The sequence below is a fragment of the Anser brachyrhynchus genome, assembly GCF_964034855.1.
Source record: "Anser brachyrhynchus genome assembly, chromosome: 1".
In the NCBI taxonomy this organism is placed as follows: domain Eukaryota; kingdom Metazoa; phylum Chordata; class Aves; order Anseriformes; family Anatidae; genus Anser; species Anser brachyrhynchus.
The window spans coordinates 99,927,382-99,950,895 of NC_137694.1; the positions used below are offsets into that span (position 1 = coordinate 99,927,382).

Sequence of the window (23,514 nt, forward strand, 5' to 3'; positions counted from 1 at the left end):
ATGTTACGGTTGGTTTCCCAGTTGTGCAAGCCAGTGGGCACTATGAAAGAGTGCAGAGGGATCTCCCGTCTTCCTAATGCTGTGCTGTCCCCTGCAGCATCCCCTTGCATCCCTCAGCAGCTAAGTTTCAGGTCCCTGCAAAATTCAGGCTGGTGAATGATGGGTCCCAGAGCATCGTGGTGGTCAAAGAGAAGGGGCAGAAGACTCCTGAGCAGTTGCTGCTGCAGGAGATGGCAGCAGGGCTAGGAGAGAGCGAGTATGTCCCACCTTCCTGCCCTTTTCCACCACCAGGGCAGCCTGCAGAGGCTGTTTATTGCCAAACCGTCCCTCTCAGGGGGTTGCTGCTTCTCCAACTAAAAGGCAAGTCCCCAAATATGGATCACCCAAAGGTCAGTCCTGCGGAGGCCCTGCACAGGAGGTAGCGCTTCGCAGGTAGCGCTCCAGGAACGCTGCCCCAGGCCTTTAATTGCCACGCAGCCACTCAGCCTGGCCAGGCATATGATGTGCTCTTTGGCCGCCTCCCTAAAGGTTTCACATAGCGAGGGCTGTATTTTTATCCGCACCCGGGCATCCCTAATTTTAGCCAGCTGTAGGCCGCAGCGCAGCCCCCGAGATACCCGGGGACGATGCCGGCGGCACCGAGCGCCCACAGGGCAGGGGCCACCTGCCTCTGCTGCCAGCCAGCACTGCTGGCACCGCTTCACAGGTGCTTTGCCGACTCAGCCGGGCAGCTTTGCACGCTGAGGACAGCCCCGGGTGTGCAGGCGTGCAGTCGTGCATGTGCTGACCCTGGCTTTGCTGTTGGTGGGCCTGGATCAGTGCCTGGGGGCCACCCCGCCAAGCCCCCCGTGGCAAAACAGAGACAGGAGGGGTGACCTGGGGGCTGTCTGCCACAGAAGTGAGGTGGTTGCTGCCTTGTTATCAGAGAAGCTGCTTTGAAATTGAAGGGTGGATGCATCAAGCATAGGCAGGGCAGCAGCCAGCTCCTTCCAGCGGGTGCTGCAGGAGGGAAGCGTGCTCAATGCGCAGCCCCTTCCCCTCCTCAGGACTTTGCCCGGTGTCAGAGATCTGCTAGCTGGCTGCTGCCAGGGCAGGACCGAGTTCCCAGAAGGAGGAGGTATCATGTACTGCAGCTGGCCTGCGCCAGCAAGCGCGCAGGAATGAGCCCCATCAGCAGAGCCTGTGCTGGCTGTCCCAGGGTGCTGGGGCAGGGGGGGACAGCCTCGGATCTGCGGTGCTGCTGCTCGCTCTATTTCCTCGGGCAAGATTTTCTATGTAGGTAAATCCCAGAGTGCAAAGAAAATAAAGAAAGGAGAACTTGGACCTTGCTAAGTCAATTCTTTTCCAGGCTACCGATTCCTTGCCTGGGTGCCTGTCATTTAAGGACAGAGTCCTCGAAAGGACATCTTTAGTCACCAGACCTTGGACCAGCTTACTCAATCTCTGTCATAAACTGGTCAATGTCCTCTTAAAACTCACAGGGCTGTTATCCCCTTGGCTCCTTCCCCTAGTGATTAGGAGCTTCCTAGTTTCCAGACTTGGTTTATTCATAGCCCATTTGTCTTCAGGCTTTGTGTTTAAATAGCTCTCCTCCCTCTTGGGAGGTTAAAGAAAATTATCCTATCTCCTTTCCGTTCTCCCCACCAGTGAACCTCAGGCATGAATGAAGGGCAGTTGCAGGCTTTGATTAGCTTGGTTTTAGATGAAGGGCACTGGTAGACCGAGCTGTGGAGTGAGGTCAGTGCGAGCTAGCGCAGCGTGGACCAGGGCACCCGCTCTGCCTCACAGGGCAACAGCTGCCCCGGCCACAGGTGGACTCCTGAGAAATGTCAAGGTCTGGGGCAGACAACATAAATGATGACAATAAACACCACACACCCACTATGTGGGTGAAAGTGAGCTCAGGCCAGTCCTTTTGTGGTCCCTACTTAAAATACACTAGGATAGGGAAAAGGCATCTTATACAGGAGTGGGATCCTGCCTCCCGGGAATCAGGAGTGCACTGGAAACCCCCACAGGCACTTTTTTTGGGGAACTTGACTGGTGTGGCAGGATGGCTGAGACCTAGGACGATGGGTTTTTCAAAGTTTTTCCTCATCTCTTGGGCACTTGCGTTTCTGAATGGAGGGGTGACATGGAAGGAGTCTCCAAATGGCTTAAGGACTTGCATGGCACCTGCAGAGGCTGCCTGCTCTCGAGCTGGACAGTGAGAAGAAATCCTCACGCTGAGGCTGAGAAAGCCTGCAAAGCCCAAGCAGACTTGGCTTTGTGTTGTGTCAGCAGGTAAGCCCAAGCTCACAGGGGTCCGCCATGCCTCCAGGTGGTATTTGTATAGCTCTGATCACGCGAGTGGCTATGAATAGTGACTTCCAAAGAGTGGCATGGTAGGGGAAGTGAGGTCTTATGCTAGAAGCTGCTCATACAGCCAGTCCAAACTCATTGATGGGAACTGATGGAGGGGCTTCAAGGAAAGAAACTAGGCAATAACAGGTAAAGTAGTCTTCAAAATTGTTTCTACCACTGTTTTACAGAAAGACCAAGTCACCTCCTTGCCCCTGGCTGTCAATGTGCCTATCTACAAAATGGGGAGCTCTCTGTAACTTGCTTTTGTGACCGGCTCGTCAGCGAGTGAAATCATCCTAGTGCTGCTGCTAAAAATCAGTGCTCTTTCTCGGCTGATGAACCGAGACCTACTTATATAGTCTCAAAGGGCAAAGTAATCAATGCACACTTTTTCCTTTTCTCTCTCTTCCTGCCTTATTTTTTGCATTAGATTATCTGCAGTGGAAACCAGTGCTTTAGTAGCTATGGAAACCAAAGCACCTCTTTTATTACAGGTATGTACAAGGTACTCGTGCTGTAGGCTGCTGCATGTACTTCTCCACCCAGGTGTGCCTCGTCCCTCTCACTGAGGACTTGCTCTGTAGGGACACAGGCACTCTGTGGCACTCAATGAACATGTCCTGTGTAAAGTGTCTAACCAGCCCAGAAAATTGTAGTGAGGCATTGATTGTCTCATGAACATAAGCATTTTCAAAGAAAGTGAATTTAAGTGAATTAGACCTCATACCCACTCTAACCCTGGTCTTTTATTGAACTCAAAATCTATCTTTCCCTCTCACAACACAAGTAGCTACTGACTCTTCTTGGCCACTGGGAGAGGGTTGCAATGCAACCTCATGGACTCATATCACCGGGTTCACAGGAGGATTTTTTTTTTGTGTTACAGAATTGGCCAAATACATTATGGGCTTTCATTTTGTTCTGCCATTTATCACCAGAGGTCAGGCAGATGCTAGAGCTGATCTGGATGGGGGAATACCACGTCCCCCTTGTCTCAGACTGATTTGTGCTAGGGCAGTTCTCCATGGAATTTCAGCCCAGGGACACTGTTGCAAAGGAGGGGCCTAAAATATTTGGGCTTGACTGATTTCTTTTTTCTTAAAGGATGTGTATATGCACACACATGACAAGGGAAGAATGAGCCAGGGGAGCAAGGACTGAGCAAGTTTCAGTGGAGGAGAGGGTAATGGGGATGGCATCCTGCATTGCAGGCAGCCTGCTATGCCCTAAGACTACCTCAGTTATTGGAGAGAGCTTCTCATGTGCCAAAGGAAAGCCCCAAACCGTGGTGCTCAGTATACTTGTTACACGACTCCTAGAGACTGAGGCTGGCCCACTGGAAAGTAAAGCTATGCCAATATTTAGGAAGGGCTCAGAGATGAGAGGGAGAGGGGAGAAGGTCTGAGAAGTAGTGGTATGGGACAGGAGGAATTATGGTAGGGGAGCTACAGAGAAGAATAGCAGAAGAGGTATTTCTAAGCTTCACTGCTTTGTTCTTGTCCTCTTTTGCCATCCATTAAAGCTGAGAGATTTTAGGACAATTAGTTTTGTTTGTTTCTTTCTTTCTTTCTTTCTTAATTGTCTGTTAAGTCTTCATTATGAAGCTTTGTGTCTGGCTGTGTCATCGGCTTCTTCACTGTGCTCACCCCACAGGCATGCGGGACTCTTAGAAACATTGCCTCGGAGTAGGAACAGCTACTGCTAGCTTCAGGACTGCCTGGTCTGACCTCTGGCATTGTCCTGAGTGGAGCAGGGAGTGGGGCAGGGGAAAGGAAAGCAAAGCAAAGGAGGACAAGAGCCCCTTAGCCTGAGCTGTGAAACAGCCATGCTCATGCATCTCTGCCCTAGTGCATCATCCATCTCTGCAATTACAATGCCTCCCCAACCTTTTTGTACCCTGGCTACTCAGTGGTAGGCAGCTGCATCTTCAGCCATTGCTTTGACTGTTTTCCTGATGGACTAACCCAACAGCCCCAGCTTTCCCACCTGGGCCTGAGGGGCTGGCATTGCCATCTGTAGAGCTGCTGCCATTTGCAAAGGATGGTCCAAAAAAGCTGCTGGTGATGCTCCCACAGGGGCTTGGTTATCCCCAGGCCCTGTCCTCACCAGGCAACACCCAGCAGGAGCTGCCAGGCCAGCTGATGGTCTTCATCTTCATGGCCTTTCCAAACTGGAAAGGGATCCTGGGCTTTGCAGGAATCCAGTGATGGATCCCAGTATGACTGCGTGCAGGGAGCTGAAGATGTTGTGTGCTGTTCTGCTGTAATATCAGTGTAACGATGGCATCGCTTTTCTGGGGATATCTGGTATGCACCCAGACCTTTTGACAGTGTCAGTCAGTCCTGCACACTGGGCTTTTGTCATGGGAAGGAAATGTTTCCTACTGTATCACTTTGTCCTCAATCTGCTGTTCATAGATAAGGTTTGATTGAGTCCTTAAGTATGTATTTAACTCATGTGCTGTCAGATTTTCAGCCAGTTTCCCTAAGGAAATGAGACCCTTGTGATTCTCTTCTCTCTGCCTTCCTGGTTTGCCTTCCTGAATGATTTTTCAAGCTCTTGGCTCTTTCCAGCCAAATTTTACAGAGGTGCAGATCTCTAACGTAATTAAATAATTGCAAGCTTCATGAAGAGCGGGGACTTGGAAAGGAAGAGACTAAAGTGCCCTGAAATAAGGAAAGGCTGCCATGTGAGCTCAAGCCCTGTTAGCTACCAGAGGACCCAATGGCTCCTCAGGCATGCAAGAAGCCCCCATCAGACCTTGTTGCTGACCATGAGCCACGTGTTTCAACCAAACCATGCTCACGGTCAAGGGACAGTTTGTTCCTGGATTGAAGGGGGGTGTTGTCTATGTCCATCCCTTCTTGGGTGCTTTGTAGCTGGGGCTTTCTTTCACGTGCTGAAGCCTAAACCAGTGGCTGGGTCTGGAGTGAAGGAACTGGCAGGCACTGCTGGGAATTCTTCTTGCTTTGACAATAGGCCATGCTGTCTGCTGTCTGGGAACATCTGAGAGTTTCTCCTAGCAAATGTGGAGGGACCTGGGCACTGGATCTCTCCTGTTCTTCTTTGGTATTAAAGATATTTTTTTTAAGCCTTTGGTCTTTGGAATTATAATTTTCTTATAAGGTGCATGTGGGAGAAACAGAGGGGTTGGACAATTTTGGAGTTTTCAAAACTTTATGTCCATGAAGTCCATTCTCTCCTATGTACACACATACCTGTGTTCATCAGGCAATAGGAGATAACAGTTCTTAGACGCCTAACTCAGATCTTTGCCTAGCTCCACACCTGGCTGTGTGTTGGATGAAGGTTCCCTATTATTCCTAATGGTGGAGATCAGTGACATTTTATGGAAGGAAAGCTAAGGACTTAGAGTTTTCCAGGCTGTGGAAGCAGCACATCTTGCTGTGAGTCAGACCTTAAATTCTCAATACAGTAAGGTGAAAACACATGAGATGCTCCAGAAAGGCATCCTGCCACAGGCAGGGGAGATTGAGAGTGATCCCCACTGCACAAAAGTTATGGCTTGAGGTGAGGGAGGTTAGGCTTTGAATGCTCTCAGCAGACGGAGCAGGTTAAAACTCAGCTTGCTGCCATGGTTGAGTTAATACAGAAATTGGGAGCACTATCACCTCGCTGGGCTGTGTCCTATGCTGGATTTTCTCTGCATAGTGGGCTATGAGATTGCTGCAGCTGTTCCCTGTCCAGGGGAAACTGAAACTTTGAGACATGCACTGAATCAGCACTGCAAGTGCTGGGGAAGTTTTGAGGTCGAAGCCACAAGTGCAGGGTGTTCTGTGGCACAGTTAGCTCGTAGCTGAGCATTAGTGGACAGCAGCACTACAATTATGCAAAGTCTGCTGCGGATCTAATCCTCGATCTCTTGCCCAAGGTCACATAAGAAGCCCATGGCAGAGAGGCAATTGGAAACCAAATCACCAGAGTCCTAAGTTAACGTATTCACTGCTGAATCAAACCCAGCAAAATAAGAGCTATTTTGTGTTGTGGCCATTGCACCTTTGATATGGTCAATTGTGAACTGGGGTATAGGTGTCACGGGGAGTACAACCAGCAGTGCACAGTCAATACCTGCTTCTGTCAGGTTTCTATAAATATGCACTTAGTAAATGCTTGCCATCTCTCTCGCACGAAATAGCTATCCTATTAAATAACAATGTGATTATACTACCAACCGTGAACTTTTCAGCTGGAGTTCCAGGGTTATTTTTTCTTTGCCAAGTGTTATTTGATCACTCACCTGGAGCAAGTAACTGTTTCCTGACAGGTGAGTAAAATCTGGTTAGTTTCTGAACCTTTCTTGTTGTGAAGCTTGCTCAGGAGGTCAGCAGACCTTGAACTTTGCCTCGGACTTTCTCAGGTCCTAGCTCTCATAGGGTATCTTTTCTAATTCACATTTACTATAATTACAGGGGAGCAATGCATTTTTTCTCTGGGTCTGACAATGCTTATGTGTTTCTTCTGCAGTTCTCACTTTCTTCTCAAATGCGCCTTTTAGCTGAGGGAATATTTCTAAGCTCCTGGTAGGAAATCAACACCTAACCATCTAGGTTTACTGCTGTGTAATTCCCTAGATTACAGCCACGCTACAAGAAAGAATGCTATGAATCTATTTTGTATTTTTAATGTGATTTATTTTACTGGGGATAATTAATCATTCTTTCACCAAAGAATTAACAACTTTTTTTTTTTCTCCAGCACAGAAGTGAATGGCTGTATTAACAAGCAGCTACAGACTTATTCCAAGCAGGCAACCAAGTGTTGGATAAACAAAAAGCAATTTAATGCTGCACCAATGGGGAGCTTTTGAGGTGGGGAGGTGGGACGCCCGCTTGCAGCACAGTTTGGTAGGGCTTCTTGGCTGACTGCTCCTGGTGGGATAGGAAACAGGAATGCATCCAGAAAGCAAGGGGATTTCTAGCTTGCATAGAAGGAGAAGGGACCTAAACATTTCTTGCTGCGTACCCAGACCTGTGCTGAGATTTGGAAAAGCTCAGCTGGGCTGAGTTCATGCTGCTGAGGTTTGCAAGGTTACTCTATTTTCCTGGGTTTCTGACACACAATCCAGAAAGCCTATTTCCCAGCAAACAACTCAGAAGAGCATAACAGAGGCTTTTCCCTGTGCTTCACAGAGCTCAGGGGCTAACTCAAACCCAGAGCTTTGGGTGACCCCCCCCTCCCAGACCTTCCGACTGCCCTGTCCCATGGCTCCTCTCCACAGCTCCGAGCGCGCTGTGGCATTGACCTGTGGGGGACACGCAGCGGCGCTTACCTCCAGGACCATCTCCGTCATCTGGAACTGCTTCTGGGAGACCTTGTCAGAGCTCACGGGCTCGTGGAAGAGCAGGCAGAGCATGTCATACTTCTTCAGGGCCTGCTTGTAGTTCTTCTCGTTCAGGTCGATCACTCGGTCTTTCCCATCATAGGTGGGGAAATTCAGTCCCTCTTCTGCCTTGCAGCAGAAAAGCAGGCAAAAGCCTGCCAGAATCCAGCAAGTTGCCTTCATGGGGGAGCCCTGGGAGTGCAGCGGAGGGCAGGCAAAGGTCTCTCTCCTTCTCCCTTTGGAAAGAGAAGGAGGCCGAGGGCTCCAGGGGAAGTTTGAACCGAGTTTCTCTTTCTGCTGCCTTCCTAGTGTTCAGTCCAAACTCTGCAAGGCGGTTGGGAAGCAGCAAACTTTGCTGTCCTGGGCTCACAACAAAGACAGACAGGAGAAGCTGTCAGGCCAAGCCCTGGATACCTTACATAGCTGTGTCCGGCTCCCGTGTCATTAGGAACTCCATTTTTAGGAAGCAGTTGTTTCAGGCTAAAAATAAACCCTGCAATGAATAAAAAGGACAGATATGACACCATTGAGGGACTTGCTGGCACTCTGCATCATCTGAGAGCAAGGGAGTGAGTGAGAGGGAGTGCGGGAGGGAGTGGAGGATGCCGATGCTGGGAGGACACAGGCAGGTTTTGGGAAGGGACGGACTTCATTTATACAGAGAGCCGGGGCACGATCCATCCTACCAGGGCTTAGCAAAAATAGAAGACACCGACTGCGTTTTGCAACAAGGGTGTCTCTCTTTGTAACCACTTGGGCATCGCAGTGATTAGGATGTGGATAGCAGAGCTCGGATTAAACCATTTCAGAGGTTCATCGGCACCGCTAGAGGAAAAGTCACATTTCCCTGGCAGCAAAGGAGGTGAGCACTAAGTGGGACTCCTTCCTCCTGCTGCCTGGGGCATGGACCCAAGCTGCTTGCTGGAACTCAAGCTCTTTTCTGAAGTGCTTCCCTTGCTTGTGAGGTACTAAGAGATCTGCCGGCCCTGGGACCTGACTCTCATAGCTATAACCCCAAAGCAGAGGGAAGCTCGCCTTGCCACCTCCCTTGCCCACAGCAGCTGCCGAGTTCCAGATGTTGCTGGTGAGCGGATAAAGCCTGATCACTCTAAGGGGGATGAAGGGCAAGACCCAGGCTGGTGCCTTGGGGCAGGAGGAAAGGACTTCCTCAAGGTGATGGACAGATGTCACCATCACCTTCCAGCCTCTGGGGACCTGCCTGTTGGCCCTGAGGGTCCTTCCACGCAGCTCTGCTGCATTTCCTAGCAAGTGAGATGGGAAAACATGACTGCTTCCCTGTTCCTGATCTGGTGGCACAGTCTTTCACCTCTTCCCCTCCTCTGAGCGGGGTGTCACCACCGCCCCATGACTGGCAGCGACAGGGGCAGCGAGGCAGGCCAGCTGGCTGCCGGCCAGCCCCACCACTGGGGTGACGCTGATCTGCTGGGGAAGGTATTCGGAGGAGCTGGCAAAGAAGAGTTTGACAGCGGGCACGGGTCTCCCCCGTGCCGACGTGATGTGCAGACACATGGCCTCACCAGGCCTTCTCCTTGCGTGTGACTCCATTACGGCCTTGCTCCATCCACGCCCATGAGGAGATGACATCCCTCCTTGGTGCAGGCAGCTCAAACCCTGACCAGCTGGTCCCATTTAACTGTATGGCTGGGGTATTTTGAAGTTTGTTTGGGGCAAAACATGAATGCTACCTAGCAGTTATACCTCTCTTCTAGGTGACACAGGAACATGAGTCCCCCACAGATGTCACTTTCAACTTCCACAACACATGGGCTGAAACTCTGCAGGCAACAGTTTTGAAGTCTGTCGTATTTCCAAAACCTCTTAATTTCTGGTCTTGCCTTTTCAGGAGTTTAGCATTTGTTTGCAACTTGATGCCCTGATGATGAAACCTAAGCAATCCAGTTAGGATCCGGAGCAAGACAGCCTCTGAAATTCACTCCCCACTGAGCCATTCTTCAGGGACAGTCATTTTCAGAGGGAGATGTGACAAACCTGAATAAATCTGATTGCTTTTAGTGGAAGATGCAAGATTCATGTCACAGTGGGTGACAATGGATAGGCTTTTGCTGAACGTTTGGGCTGTGAAGCACGGAACCAGGCTTGTGGGATGATCAGGCCCACACCACATTGTTCGGCTGCCTTTGAAGGACTCCATGCATTTGGGGTGCAGGAATAGGCTGCCGTTGCCATCAGAGTGTGTTTTAAAGCAGGCACACATCAGATAGTGCTGTAAAAACGAAATGTTCACAGCTACTTCAAAATCAATTTCCCAGGCTCTTGCCCTCCTTTTATTTTTGTAGATCTACAGCAATTGCTCCACTTTCATATAACTCCGGCTATTTTTGACACACTTTCTCTCTAGGCTGAATAACTTTTTCATTTGCCTAAAAATAGATGCAATCCAATTTTCATTTTCTCCTCTTTTTTGCTGTAAAAAAGGATCAAATGGCTTTTTTATTGACAAAAAGTGTTGCCTTGCTAGCCCCAGACCCATCTATTCTGTCTGTCTGTGGCATAAGTAGCAAAGGTCTGTGACTGTTGGTCTTCACCTCTGCCTTGAAGGCACTTCCTCCAGCTTCCTCCTGGTCAGTGGAGAGTCCATCTCTTGGTCTCTCTGCTCAGATACTCAGTGGGACTGTTAGTGTTAAATCCAATGGGTATTTACTGTGTTGATTTTTTTTTTATTAGTTGTAGCTGCATCCACTTGAAGTTCAGGACATTGTTTGCTAAGTCAGAAGTGATTTAAATGTCTGTACACTTCCCAGGAAGCAGAATTTGCGTGTTTGACTTGGAAAGGGATGAACCTGTGAAGACAGTTAGGATAAATTCCTAAAAATCTGAACAACTGTCTCAATCACCTGAATTTCTTAATTCCGATAAGTGGAACTCTGGTCAAAGCAGATGTTGTCATGGTAGCCCTGCCAATACAGATCTGCAGTTCCAGATTCACTTGTTTTAGGATGTTCAAAACAGAAGTTAAGTACCTGGGCATTCTGGGGCAGAAAAGAAAAAGCACAGGGTGTAGACCTTATAGATTTGGACAACCTGGGTTTTATTAGATGGCCTGTTTCTGCTGGACATAATGTTCCTCTGTGTGCCAGATCCTCCCCTGTAGGATAGCAGCAGTAGCAGCTGGGGAGCTGCTAGGAGGGGAGGATGAGGGGCACAACCAGCCCCTCTGTGAAATCTTGGATTTTGCACTCACGGGATCACTGCAAATACTTTGTGCTGTCTTTCTGCATAACGTAAGGTCTTTCTGATCCCATTTAACTGCCCATGGGTGCAACATATTTGTTTCTGTGCCCAGTACCATGCAAGGGAATGACATAGTCAGCACAGTGTCCTGGGACGCCTGCCTCCAGCTCAGATAGCTCATTCCCTGGCACAGCTGGCCTTCATTAGTCTCTGATAAAAGTTGACTGCAAGGCTCAACCTCCCGACTCTGACTCCTCAGCCAAACACTTCAGCTGTTCTGCTACCATGTCTCCTGGTTTTGTGTCCTGCCCTGAGAAATTGTGACAGTGCTCTTCCCCAGGTAACTATCCCACAGCTGTCCACCTGAAAGCTCTCTGAGAAATGAGATGTTAGGGCTCTGTACTTGTACATCTGGGATGGTACCCACACTATTCAAACAGTTTGCAGAATTGGCCCCAAAACTTCAGGCAAAGAAAGGGAGAATTAAGGGAAAATATTGCTGTGGTTTTATCCACTATTCTAAGCTCTTTGTAGTGTATTCAGTCAACAAAATCCTAGCTCCAGGGAGTTAGGTTGAAAAACCACCCCTGACATTCAACAAAGTAGGATTTTTCTTTGTTCCTCTGAATTCTGTCAGGATAAGTAGCCAGCAGCAGCAGCAGAATGGACGTGCTCAGAGCAGGACAGTCTCAGCCCTTCTATCCAGGCTTGTAGAAATGCAGGGTGCCTGCTGGGGGAAAGTCAGAGAGAAATAGAAATCTTGATTTTTTTTTTTCCAACTTGTACTAGAAATTAGGGACCTATGCTTGCTGCTCCCCCCTCCTGTCCTCTCCAGCCCCATGCACGCTGCTGCTCTTCATCGCCCTCTGCAGCTCCCTAGACACTGCTGATCCAAACGCTTCGGTGAGCCTTTTTCCAAGGCTTCAGGATTTAAGGTTCTGCTTTAGCTAATCTCTTTGCAAGCCTCTAAGACCTCATGTTTTTCAAGATAAGAGTATTCAGAAAATATGACTTTTGCCACCAGCTAGTCAAGCAAGGTCACAGCTTGTAATAATTTGCCGAGTGTATCTTTCGTTAAGATGGGAGCCTCCGAGATGCACTGACCCTTTCTAAGGAGACTGAGAGGATCACCAGCATCTCAAGGAGAGCTCTGCAGAGTGAGAAACCTAGTTCTCTCCCTTCCCTTCAGCCCTGTTGGAAGGCCTGAAAGGTGACAAGACTTTCACAGTGCTTTTCTGCCTGTACGCTGATGCAGTGATGTCTGTGGCGGCAAGTACAAGACAGAAGCTGGATCCCTCTTGTTCCTCTATTAAACTGCCAGAGATCTTTGCATACAGCACCTAGTGACACTCCCTGTGTTTTAGCTGAGGTGTCCTGAGACCTGCTGAGTGATGAGAAGATGCTATAAACCCTCCTGTCCTCTGACATTTTCTGATGAGGAAAACAAAATACAGCACAGACAAAAAGCACTCACAAAACTACGCAGAAATTGTAAAGGGAAGGTCAATGAGCTGACTCACCCTGAGCTACTTAGGGTCTCTATTTACTGACATTTCAAAAGAAGTCTTTTCTCTGTTGTACGACATGTCCCCACAGCAAAGTTGCTCTGTGTCTCCTTATGGGGGTGGTTGCACTTCTTGGTCATTGGGAGCACAGCTGGCATCTGTCTCTTGCAGAGGTCAGAAACTAGTTTTGAATGTGTCCTGATCCAAAGTGGGACTGTCCCAGAAGGACTGGGAAAGTTGCTTCCTAGTGAGTTGACAAACTGTGCACAGCAAGAAGGGATTTAATTCAGGTATAACCTGGGGCCAAATGGGAATGGGTCCATTGGCATGGATGGAAACAGGTAGGAAGGAGTGCAACTGAAAATGAATGGCATAAGGAAAAATACTGGAAGAAGAAATGACTTACTCTTCATAAGTAATACATAAAAAATACATTTAATAATCTCTTTGCCTGCAGGCCTCAGTCATGGTGGTAAGCATACAGGGCAACATGTTGGTGTCCCACTGCTGCCTACCTTTTTGCCTGCAAAAATGCCTCTCTCCTAGGATAGAGTAGCTGAAAGAAGCCAGACCCAGGCTTATTCACTGTGTCAGTGATGGGGTAGGGTGATATCACTGCCTGCTGTCTGCAGGAGGTTGTCTCAGTGGGACTGGGCACAGGGGAGCTCTGTGTGGGGTTGTGCAGGCCCAGTGGGCTGTGCCTGCCCAGGCCCATACACCACAGCCTTGTCTGGGCAAAAAATGCCTTTGGAAGAGATTTTCTAGCATCTGTCTGGCTTGATTTCACCTGAAAATAGGAGATTTGACGTTGCAACAGCCTGGTTAGTAAAACCCTCCCCTTGCTGGTAGTCACAACAAGCTGGGATCTGACAGGCATCCCCTGCAGCCTTGCTGGTCTCGCTGCACAAAGCCGCACGATAACTTCAGGCTGACTGATGAGAGGCCAGTATTTTGCCCAGGTACTTCTAACATACCCTGCTTCAGAAAAACCAAATGCCACAGGATGAAAATCTCTCACCTAGGACAAATGTCATGGCATGTCACTGCCATTTTATGTCACCTTCCTGTGCTATAATGTCACAGGTGATGAGTTAAAGCAGTTGCCCCTGGGACAGGCAGGTGCTTCAGGAGGTGGCTGTGGGTTGGAGGTGGATGTCCAAGTTTTCCACTGCCACAGCTTCCTATGGAGCTTTGGAAAAATCCCCCCATGCCTCTTTCCTCCCTCTGGATCATGCTGCCCTGCCCAGCAGGGCCTGAGGAAAGTAAGCAAGATGTTGCGAGGTGCTTAGACACCAGACTGACTGAGGCTAGCAGGCAGGGGGCCTGGGCGAGCTCCAGGCTCCTGAGGATTTTTGTTGTGCTGGAGAAAGGGTTGCAGCTGTTGCTGGCCATGTTTTCAGCAGAGCTGGTTCAGGAGCATGGCCAGGCATGTTCCCATGAGAGACACTGAGCTCCAGTGCTCCAGGAGCAAGCCCTGTATGAAAGCATGGCCCTAAGATGGTCTTCCAGGGCTGGGGTGTGAGTGGTGCTGGCTGAGCTCTGGCCTGGGGACCCCAGAAATGACTACTAAGAAAGCAATTACTACTAATACAGTAATTATTTAATGACTACTGATAAAATACAAGAACCCTTCTGGAAGTCCCTAGGGCAAACACAGCCCCATCTACCCACCTCCATCAGTTCCCTGCCTTTTTCCTGGAGGTGGTGGGATCAGTAGGATCCCTCCTTGCTTTGGCCATGCCCGATGCATCTGTCTGCATGTCCGTGTCCATCTGCACACACCAGTGCATGCATTAACCACCAGAGGTGGTTCCACCTCTGATGGTGGGTTCCACGCACCATCTGGGCTAGGGTCTAAACCGAGGATCCCACACCACGCAGGGCTGGGGTGGCCAGATCTGGGGAGCCGCTCGAGTTTCTCCCAGCCATGCAAGCACACTGGCATGTTTAATAATGTCCCCGATGATGGGAGGTGACGAGGATGTTTAATTTAGCGGCCGCAGACAGAGCTGTGCCCAGCAGATTCACACCTGTTGTGCCCGAGTGGCAGCTCAGCTCCCCCTCTCTCCTGTCCTCCCACGCTGCCCAGGAGCATGACGTCCTCTGGGGAAGTGCTGGCGTGGCCTCACTGTGCCACCAGGAACATCATTCCTTTCGGGTGATGAGCTGGACAAGCTTAGCACGCTCCTGAGTTTCCTGAGGGGACAGAAAAAGGTTTGCTGCTCTTGGACTTCTGCTCCGCTGTGACTTCTCTCTTATCTAGATGCACTTTGTGCAGTTGGGGGCAGCCTGAATCAAACCCACCATGGACATCATTCCCGTGCATTCAGAAATAAAGACTCAGGTATCCCTCAGATCACTGAGTCAGCTTAGAGACCAGGAGATCTGAGAAGTGTCTTGTTTGTGATATTTTTCTCTGGCATAGCAGCTTCTGGGTGCCTGTGTTCAAGCTTTTATTTATGGCCACAAAAGAGGTGAAAGCTTCCACGGTAAAGCTTCTCTGTTTAAAAATGGAAGCTGTAAGTGCTTCAGTAATAGCATGAATCCTGCAGTCAAGAGCCAAGGAAAGACCTGAAAATCACAAACTATGTGATGACCTGGTAAAAGTTAGCCAAAAGCTGGAGACCTTGCCTCACTCCTTAGGGACTACTTGCTGAAAAGTGATGTTACCTCTACCTTACTGAAAATTATCTGGAAGAAACATTTCTGAGGCCCCCAGCCAGCCACCAAAAGGGAGGGAGATCAAGGTGCCCATGGCTCCAGGACTCCACTCACCTCTCCTTTCACCTGCTGCTGTAACAGCAGCGAGAAACTGAAGGAGAGCTCAATGTCAGTTCAAGGCCCCAGGATAGGGTTGGCTTTCTGGGCTGCGAGTGCACGCTGCTGGCTCATGTTGAGCCTCTGATCGACGAGTCACCTTGGAGGATATGACAGGTCTTAGGTAAGAAGTGAGGTTGTACGCTGACGGTGGTTCTTTGGCCTCTCTGGTCTCATAACACCTGCACCATATCAAGAACTGCAGACTCCGCTCTGCTACTTCTCCCTGGGTCCACCCGTCGTGGCTGCGTGCAGATTCTGCATGCTGAAGGCTGCAACTAAGCTCCTACAAAGCTGCCCAGATTAGCAGGTGTGGGTATGCAGGGCCATGACGAAGTAACTTGATCTGGAGCTGCTGATAGTTAGTGCAGCTCTGCAAATGTCAGATGTGAAAAGAGGATCTGTGGTGATCTAGCACAGCAGTTTGCTTGCAGTTCTTACCAGACAGGAGGAGGAAACAAAGGTAGCTTAAAATCAATAAATATTACAATCAATAAATATAACCAGTCCCCTTTCTTCCTTGGTAAAGATCCTTTTCTTTATCTCTCTCTCTCTCTTTCTTTTTTTTTTTTTTTTTTTGTTCCCCGCATTTCAAACTAGTACGGGGGGAAATATTCCAAGGAGGATTTAGAACCTTTTCTATTACTCGTGCTATCAGGGATGTTTCAACAAAGATACAAATGCCTGCCTTGCCAGGAAAACAGTGATGTTTTCTGGACTACTTATATTACTATTTTGTCCATGGAGAAACCCGTAGACTCACTATGCCCTTTTAAAGACCAGTCTCAGGTTGCAGTCATTTCTGGATCACTATTTCATTTGCAGGGAGCAGATTTTGGGGCATTAACCAGGCAATTAGATATTTAAGGCTGGCCTCATGAAGATGCAAAACTTTTTAATTTTTTTTGCTGCTCATATATCAGAAATCATTCTGACTACTATTTGTCCAGATTAGACCCATAAAGCAGTGATTTAGGCAGCTAAATGAATCAAGATGGAGCTCAATTCAATGGTGTCTGTTAGGTGTCAAATCTTCTGAAGGCCCCAAATACTTGTGACTTAAGTCCTCTTGACTTCGGTGTGTTGTGAACATGCACAGAAGCGTGTGGCTGAGTGCCATCATTTACCCCTACAGCGTACCAACAGCAACAAAACCCAGGTAACTGCACAAGCCAAAAAGGGGGACGCTAACTAAGAATCACCTCAGGCAGACCCTCAATTACATTAATTGAAGTGCTAATTGAAATATTACAAGCCAAAACCCTTCAGAGGTGGAAAGCACAGGTTCTGTGATGAAAGGATTCTACATTTTCATTTTGATTTGACAGAATTTTCAGATAAAACAGTCAGAATATTTCTTCCGATATTAATTGAAACATTTTAATTTTTATCCACAATGTCTGTCCTGTACTTAAATAGTGTCTCAGATAAACATAGGGAGACCTCTGCCTGCACACCAGGGACAGGAGCATGTGAGTTTGCCCACGGTCCTCAGGCCCAGAGAGACTTCACTTGATTGAACTCCAGTGAACTATGACCAGCTGCTATCTATAGCTACCCACTGACAGTAGGTTGGCTTTTCTTTTTGCCTGTAAATTACTGGACACAGGTGGGGAATTTATTAGCATAAGTGAAAGTGAGGAAGCAGTGCTCCATCCCTCTCCCCGCTGGTGCTGCCCTGCTGCAAGGTGTTGACCTTCTCTGAAGTAGGAGCCTGCGCAGCTCTCAACCCAGGTGAAACCACTTAGACCTGTGCTTAATTTTGCATCCTGCCAGGTCTGCCCTTGTGCTAAAAGTTAAACATATGGGTCATTGTTTTGCTGGATCAGAGCCCAGCTCCTGAAGGTCCTTGAAGATTTGCCTAGACAGAGCTTGTGAAACGATACAGTGCAGTTAATGCAACAGGATTGTGTTCTCTTTTCTGTTAGTGACTACTTGTGGTGAGTAGGCTGTGCTGGTCAGAAGCATGCATCCAGTCATCAACAGCGTCTCACAAACTATCAGGTGCACACACATCAGTGGTTTCTAATTAACAAAGTCTCTTTTGGGGTGCCTTTTTTGTAGCTGACCAAGGTTATACCTTCTCACAGACCCAGTGGCCACTCACAGCGACCTAAATTAGGACCAAAACTCTAAAGCTCGAGGGTGACTCTGCTTCAGCCTGGAGTCAGAAGACTGTGAGCAGCTGCTGGAGGGTGACAGGGTCACCAAACTGAGCTGGTGGCACTCATGCCACCTAGGAGGTCGGGTATAACACCCCACACCACCTGCGTGGTGGTCAGCCTGCCAGTGCTGCCTCGGTTATCCTTAGCTGCATGCGTGAGATCAGAAAGGATGAGCCCAAACCGAGTCGTTGAGGCAGGTGGGTGAGATCGAAACGAGGCTCCCTGTATAGCTGGAGCTGTACATTGGGAGGGGTGGCTGTTACTGCTGTGGGCACCCCCCTGATGATAACCTAAGGTCACTCATGGGGTCTGTTCCTTGAACAGGAAGACAGCAAACAAGCACCTCGTGCTTGCACTGACGGGCCTGTGTCGGAGAGCAGACACCCACGGTGCCAGGTGCTGCACAAACACAGGACAGAGGGAGCTGCTGCCTTACTCAGTTGTCACAGTAAGTGGTGAGGGACACTCTGGGGAGCATGAGGAAGTGATGTCCTGGTCAGTGTGTGCATACACTGTGATTTCTTGTGGGCTAACAAATTGAGATTTGTATTTTGGTTGGGCTGTATCCCCTGAGATAAAGGCTGAGCTCACAGAGCAGCCTGTGGACAGTCACACCACATCTGCCACCTTTCCTCACGAAGCCCACAGACATTTTTTCACGTTTTTTTCCAAGATCCTCAGCATTTCACCCATTTCAGATGCCATCACACAGCCTGTTCAGAACTTACCCGGGCAGGGGGAGCTGACACAGAAACGCCACCACAAATACACATTTTATTTTATTTTATTTTATTTTTTCTCTATTTTTTTTTTTTTCTTAGGAAATCTCCGTTGAACAAAGGGACGGGACCAAACCCCCTCCCGGAGCTGGCCGCGGGATCCCCCTGCCGGGCTCGGAGGGCACCGCGGCTCCCCCCAGCACCGCCAGGTGGTGCCGCTGCTCCGCGCTGCTCCGCGAACCTCCGGATTTATTATTAAATTATTTTTTATTATTAAATTATTTTTTTAAATATATATTTTTATTTTTTATTTTTGTTTTTATTTTTAAATTTAAATCTTGGGGCTTACATGCAACTTACGTAACTCCGAGGGATCTCTGACTCCAAGAACTCTGGTTTTTGAACAGGTAGGTTAGGTGGGTTTACAGGTATGATAAACCCCTTCTCCCAAGGCTGAACATGAACCCTTACCTCTGCCCGCCACAGGCTATTGTGCGCTCTCCCAGCACTGATGGAAACAAATATGAGTGAACAAGCAGCAGGGCCCATAGGCAGCTCTCCTCCAGCGCTGGCAGGCAGGGATGGTGTTATTGCCCCCCAGGGTGCCGCTGTGGGGCTGAGCAGGGTGCTCTGGGTTTGCAGGGCCCTTGGGGGGCCAGGCCCTGGCTATTTGGATGACAGCTGGGTGAGGGGCAGGAAAAGATGCTTCTCTGTGTGGATGGGCTTCTGGTGGCAGCTGCAGTCCCACAGCCATCCTCGCCTCCCTATCAATATCCTTTCCCCTAGGCTGGAAAGACTAAGGGATAATTTAGTCTTTATGCGAGTTTTGACTTTGCCTGATTACCAGCTGAGCCTGATTGCACGGCCTTGCGATCCCTCTGGGAAACAGCCCAGACAGCACGGAGGGGCTGTGGCTCCTCCCGATGGTGCTGCCGCCACCGAGCCCTCCTGTTTCACTGTGGGCTGCAAGATGGGCTGCTCCATCTCCCCACCAGCCCCGCCATGCACCCACCAACTGACACCAAAGGACCAAGGTTTTCTTCAGGACCCTAAATCACATCGCACACAAGGCTTGAATGCAAATGCACGGAGCCAGCTGCTGGGAAACTGAGCTCTTGTGGCTGCTGGTGAAATAGAGTTGGCCCCAGAGCAAGGAGCCACATGGAGCCCACCTGCACCTGGCCCTCTCTACCTGCCCAGGTTTTCCCTGTGTTTCATGGCTTGGCACCTAAGCCCCAATGTGCCACCAGTCTATGCCATTGCTATGCTGTCTGCCCTGGTTTTCCATGAAACTGCAGGCAAGAGCATGTGGTCGGGTAGAAAATGGTTCAAGCAGCAGAGCTGAAGATCAATTCAAGGTGAAAATAGCATCAGCTACCTCAGTGACAGCAGAGCGAGTGGCAGGTTGGGCAGAATTCATGCCCTGGGACCTGTAGGCAGCTAGCAGCTCAAGTCCAGCAGCCAGCCCGTCCTCTGCCATCAGCAGGGCATTGCCACTTAGGAGCACCTGGATCGGACGGGTGCAAGATTCAAGTCTCCGTCCATATCACCAGCTCTCCAGAGTTCAGATGGAGGGAACTTTTGGCTTTTGGGCTTGCGTAATTTTCAAAGGTAACTAAAATATGCTGTGTTACTTGCTTTCTCCATCTCGTTTGTATTAGCTGCGATCCAAGTTTAAACATCACAGATGGATTAGAAAGGTTGTGGTCCCACATTTCATTTGGAGGGGACTTATGCAGGGAGATGAAGGGAAAAAATGCAGAACTAGAGCCAGGAGTGCTCTAAAGGCATCCCTGCCCAGCTGAGATGTTTCTGTAATAGCCTCTGTTGCACAAAGAAGTTATCACAACTTCTGAAGCTAATGAAAACACTTGACCCTTGACTTGAACTGAGAACCCTGGCTATTGATCCCAGAAAAACTTGTGAGAGTGCTAGGAGAGAGGGCAGTCGTGCTCTGCCTGCAGCAGCTCTGCCTCCTGAGTGGCTCCACCTGTTTTTAGGGGCTGTCAGATTGAGCTCTGCCTCCAGCCTCTCCATGTCATCTCCCCAGCCTGTGGGTGAGTAGAGATGTATGGGACTTCAGATCCATCGTCTTTGGAGCTCCCTTTGCAATAAGTGGAGTCTCTCTCCTTGGAGATCTTCAGAAGCCACCTGGACTAGTCCCTGGGCAACCTGCTCTGGGTGTCCCTGCTCGAGCAGGGAGGGTTGGACCAGATGGCCTCCAGAAGTGCCCTCCCACCTCAACGACGTTCTGATTCTTTGATATGGGGATGGCACTATTTGCAGTGAGGGCATTCTGCATGGACTCCACTGTAAACTTTTCAGCCTGGTGTAAACATGTGCATTTACACTGATGGGAGCACTCCCTGGCCCCGTGGAACTGGTGGTCCCCCAAATATTTGTCCATTTTCTGTTCCAAGCATCTAAAATGGCACGAGCAGTGGTGTTTGGCAGGGTACATCCAGCTGCTGGCACCCAAGCAAGTGTCAAGCAGTGGAGCTCAAGCAGAGGTGGTCTGGTGGCAGCAGGACACAGCCTGGCACAGACCCAACCCTCCTGCGGCACCTCAAGCTCAGGTAGCACGGCGCTATCCTGTACTGAGGCACAGATGGTCTGGAAGAGACTCTTGTACGTGACGGAGCAAAGCATTATATGCAATTTTGTGACAACTTTATTAGACCAAAGTGCTGTTTATTCAGCATGCTGTTTCCAAGCGTGGCTAGCAGCAGCTGCCTGAGGAAAAAGTATGGGCACCAGGAGTAGGATCACTTTGCACTTGTCAAGCACATCTTATAGCTTTGGCATGTCTCAGAAATACTCACGACGAGGATTTTGATCAGCCCTCCTAGGACACAGCATACCCAAAGCAGGATGGCTCACAGGCCATGCTGTTCGCTGTCCTTGCAGCTGCATGTGAGCTGCTTTTGACTGTACGCCCGCATATCCCCACACACAGGTAATTTAAAACAGGAACATCTCCAAGTTATTGAAATGCTCCATTTCAATACTTCATTGTCAAGCAGCTTAGGCTTTTGTTTTTAAGGTGAAACAAAACATTTTAATTGAGCTGAAACTCAATTTCTTTTGCAAAGTGTTTTCATTATATGTGAAAATTCAAATTCCAGGCTGCTTTGGAGAGAAGGGAAAGGTAGAATAGTCTCTGCCAAAAATACAGAGACAAGCTAAGGAAGCTCGATACTCCTGGACTTCGGCTAACCCTTAGTCACCTTCTGCCTGTTAAGTTTTGATTTTATGGACTGCTAGGGTTTGTAAATTTCTTTCCCTTGCAAACTGGTTCCAAAGGTCTGGCTGAAAATATTGCTGTTCCTTGCTGGAACAAGCAAAAGCTGATGAGCCGTATCATTTTTACCTAGCCCAAACTCCAAGTGTTTTGCTTTGGAAAGCCTGGAGGCCTGTGTTTGTTGGTTGGCCAACCAGGTTTTTTAAGAGCAAGGTCTATTCTCTCTTCCTGGTGCCATGCTGACGGGCAAAGCTCGGGGCTCAGCCAGCTCAACCCTTGGCTAGCCAGGTGGACCTGCCTCTGGCAGCCCTCCCTTGGGCTTCTGCACCACGCTCGGGTTGCTGCAAGGCTTGTTAGCTCCGTGTGCAGCCCCCTGGTACTGAACATAACACACAAGTGTTTCCCTGTGGACTTGAGGGAAGAGCCTGTGATGTCTCCAGCTCGCAGCAGTGTCTGGAGGAGAGCCACCCTCCAGCTTCACCCTCCTTTCTGCCTGACAGCTAAATAAAGACATGATGTTCGTTAGGGTATGGTAAGGCTCCTAGGGAAATATGATCAAACACAAAGATCAGATGGGAACTGTAACTGAGGAGCCTATTTGGGAAATTGGCTTCTGAGGCTCCTCGTTTCAGCCGGTGCCGTTTCAGAGCAGCCAGGTGCCTGTCGTGCTTCTGATCTGGGGACTCATTGTGAGGCAGCTGCAGAGGCCTGGCACGTTTTCCCTTCAGGCCTGACCCCGTTAGCACTGGGAAGGGCAGGAGAGCACAAAGAGAACCAGGAGCTGACCTGGAGAGGAAGAAGGAGGTGGCGAGATGCGACTTGGAGGTATCCAAAAACCCTTTCCACACTGTGATGAGGGTTGCCACCTGGAAAGCAAAGCAGGAAGAGCTCTGTACCTGGAAGAGCCTCATGTGCTCAGGTGGGGACCTGAGCTGTGGTGACTGAGCAATGTCTGAGCCCAACCTGTTTCTGTAGGATGGCAGCTGGATGAGTTGCCATGTGCCAGTGGTAGCCATCTGTGTGTGCCCTGGACTCGTGATGGTTGTATGATGTGTGATTAGGTGCTGGAGAACCCACCTCGCCTCTCCATCTTTGTAGGCCAGGCCAAAGCAAGTGGCTTTAGGATTGTCATGGGGTTGGTGCATGGTCACGTTCACTTTGGAGCTGCACAGTCTTCTCCAAAGTGAGGAGTTGAGCCTTGCTAGAAAGGAGATTTTTACCCGTGCACAGACCGGAGCTGCCCATGAGATCCCCAAGGCCTAAAACCATGCGCAATTCATAAGAGTCAGGTATTGTTCAAATGGCACTCCAAAAACTCTGTCTAAGTAAATATGGAGTAAAATGCAAGGGCCATGATGGAAACAGAAGTAATCTGCCCTCGAGGGTTACAGCCTTACCTGGCCGCAGATTATTCGAGGAGACATTCTCAAAGAATAGGTTAGTCCATTGAGGCCAACCACAGGTTTCTGAGCATCTTTTCCAGAAGAAGCTGCCTTGGCCCTTGCCGGGAGGCTGGGCTAGAGGAACCTCGTCCCTGATCTAGCAGTTTCAGACTGAAACTTCTTCACAGATCTCACGTTAGACAAGGCCACAGCAAAGACTCCCAGCTCAGGTTTTAGTCTAATTTGATGACAGACTCTCTTTTAAAACAGCCTCAACACCGCATCAGTTGAAGGTTATTTTTTAAATTGTGCAGCTGAATGAAAAGGAAATGACCTGTGAGGGCTTTTGAAAATTATTATTTTTTAATTAGTTGGTGAGGAGTCATCCTTGGTAAGTGCCTTGTAGCTGGCTCAATGTGGGTCTTCTGCCTGCCTTTGTGTGCGGGTACATATGGTCTCGGTGGATGTGCATGGAGTGGAAGCAGTCCTGTTCCGTAGGTCCCCTGTGCTCAGGTTTGTGTTTGTGTACTGGGAGAGTTAATGAGAACAGACTGCCTTTCTTTCCCTTGGTTCCCCAATCCCATCTGTTCAAACAAAAGGCTGAAAGGGAGAGAGAGCCGAGACCCTGCTGGTCAAGAGGGGATGGATAATAACACATATCCTTGGGCTACATTTCAGCACATGCAACCCTTTCAAGCTGTGCTAAAGCTTTTATTCAGGCAAGAGAAAGAACAACCAATATAAAATAAGTTTCTTCTTTTCTTTTCTTTTTTTTTTTTTTTTCTAAA

General features: G+C 49.1%; 1 protein-coding gene and 1 long non-coding RNA gene across 6 annotated transcripts in view; one reads left to right on the top strand and one right to left on the bottom strand.

Annotated features, from left to right (window-relative positions):
• The window catches only part of CASQ2 (calsequestrin 2), a 28,717-nt gene extending 20,174 nt beyond the window's left edge, over nt 1-8,543 (bottom strand). The window contains exon 1 of the mRNA XM_080575655.1: nt 7,634-8,543. Within this exon, the coding sequence (XP_080431781.1) occupies nt 7,634-7,867 (234 nt within the window). The 5' untranslated portion in view covers nt 7,868-8,543. The remainder of the gene's footprint in view (nt 1-7,633) is intronic.
• A 1,751-nt stretch (nt 8,544-10,294) lies between these two features.
• On the top strand, nt 10,295-19,283 carry LOC308187558. 5 transcript variants are annotated; one of them, XR_013944780.1, is made up of 5 exons: nt 17,034-17,064; nt 17,148-17,223; nt 17,310-17,581; nt 17,709-17,832; nt 18,206-19,283. It is a non-coding gene; the product is annotated as an uncharacterized lncRNA (long non-coding RNA). The 5 variants fall into 5 exon arrangements; XR_013944779.1 differs by lacking the exon at nt 17,310-17,581 and having other exon boundaries at nt 17,016-17,064; XR_013944777.1 differs by lacking the exons at nt 17,034-17,064; nt 17,148-17,223; nt 17,310-17,581 and adding an exon at nt 10,295-11,237.
• Nucleotides 19,284-23,514: the final 4,231 nt, after the last annotated feature.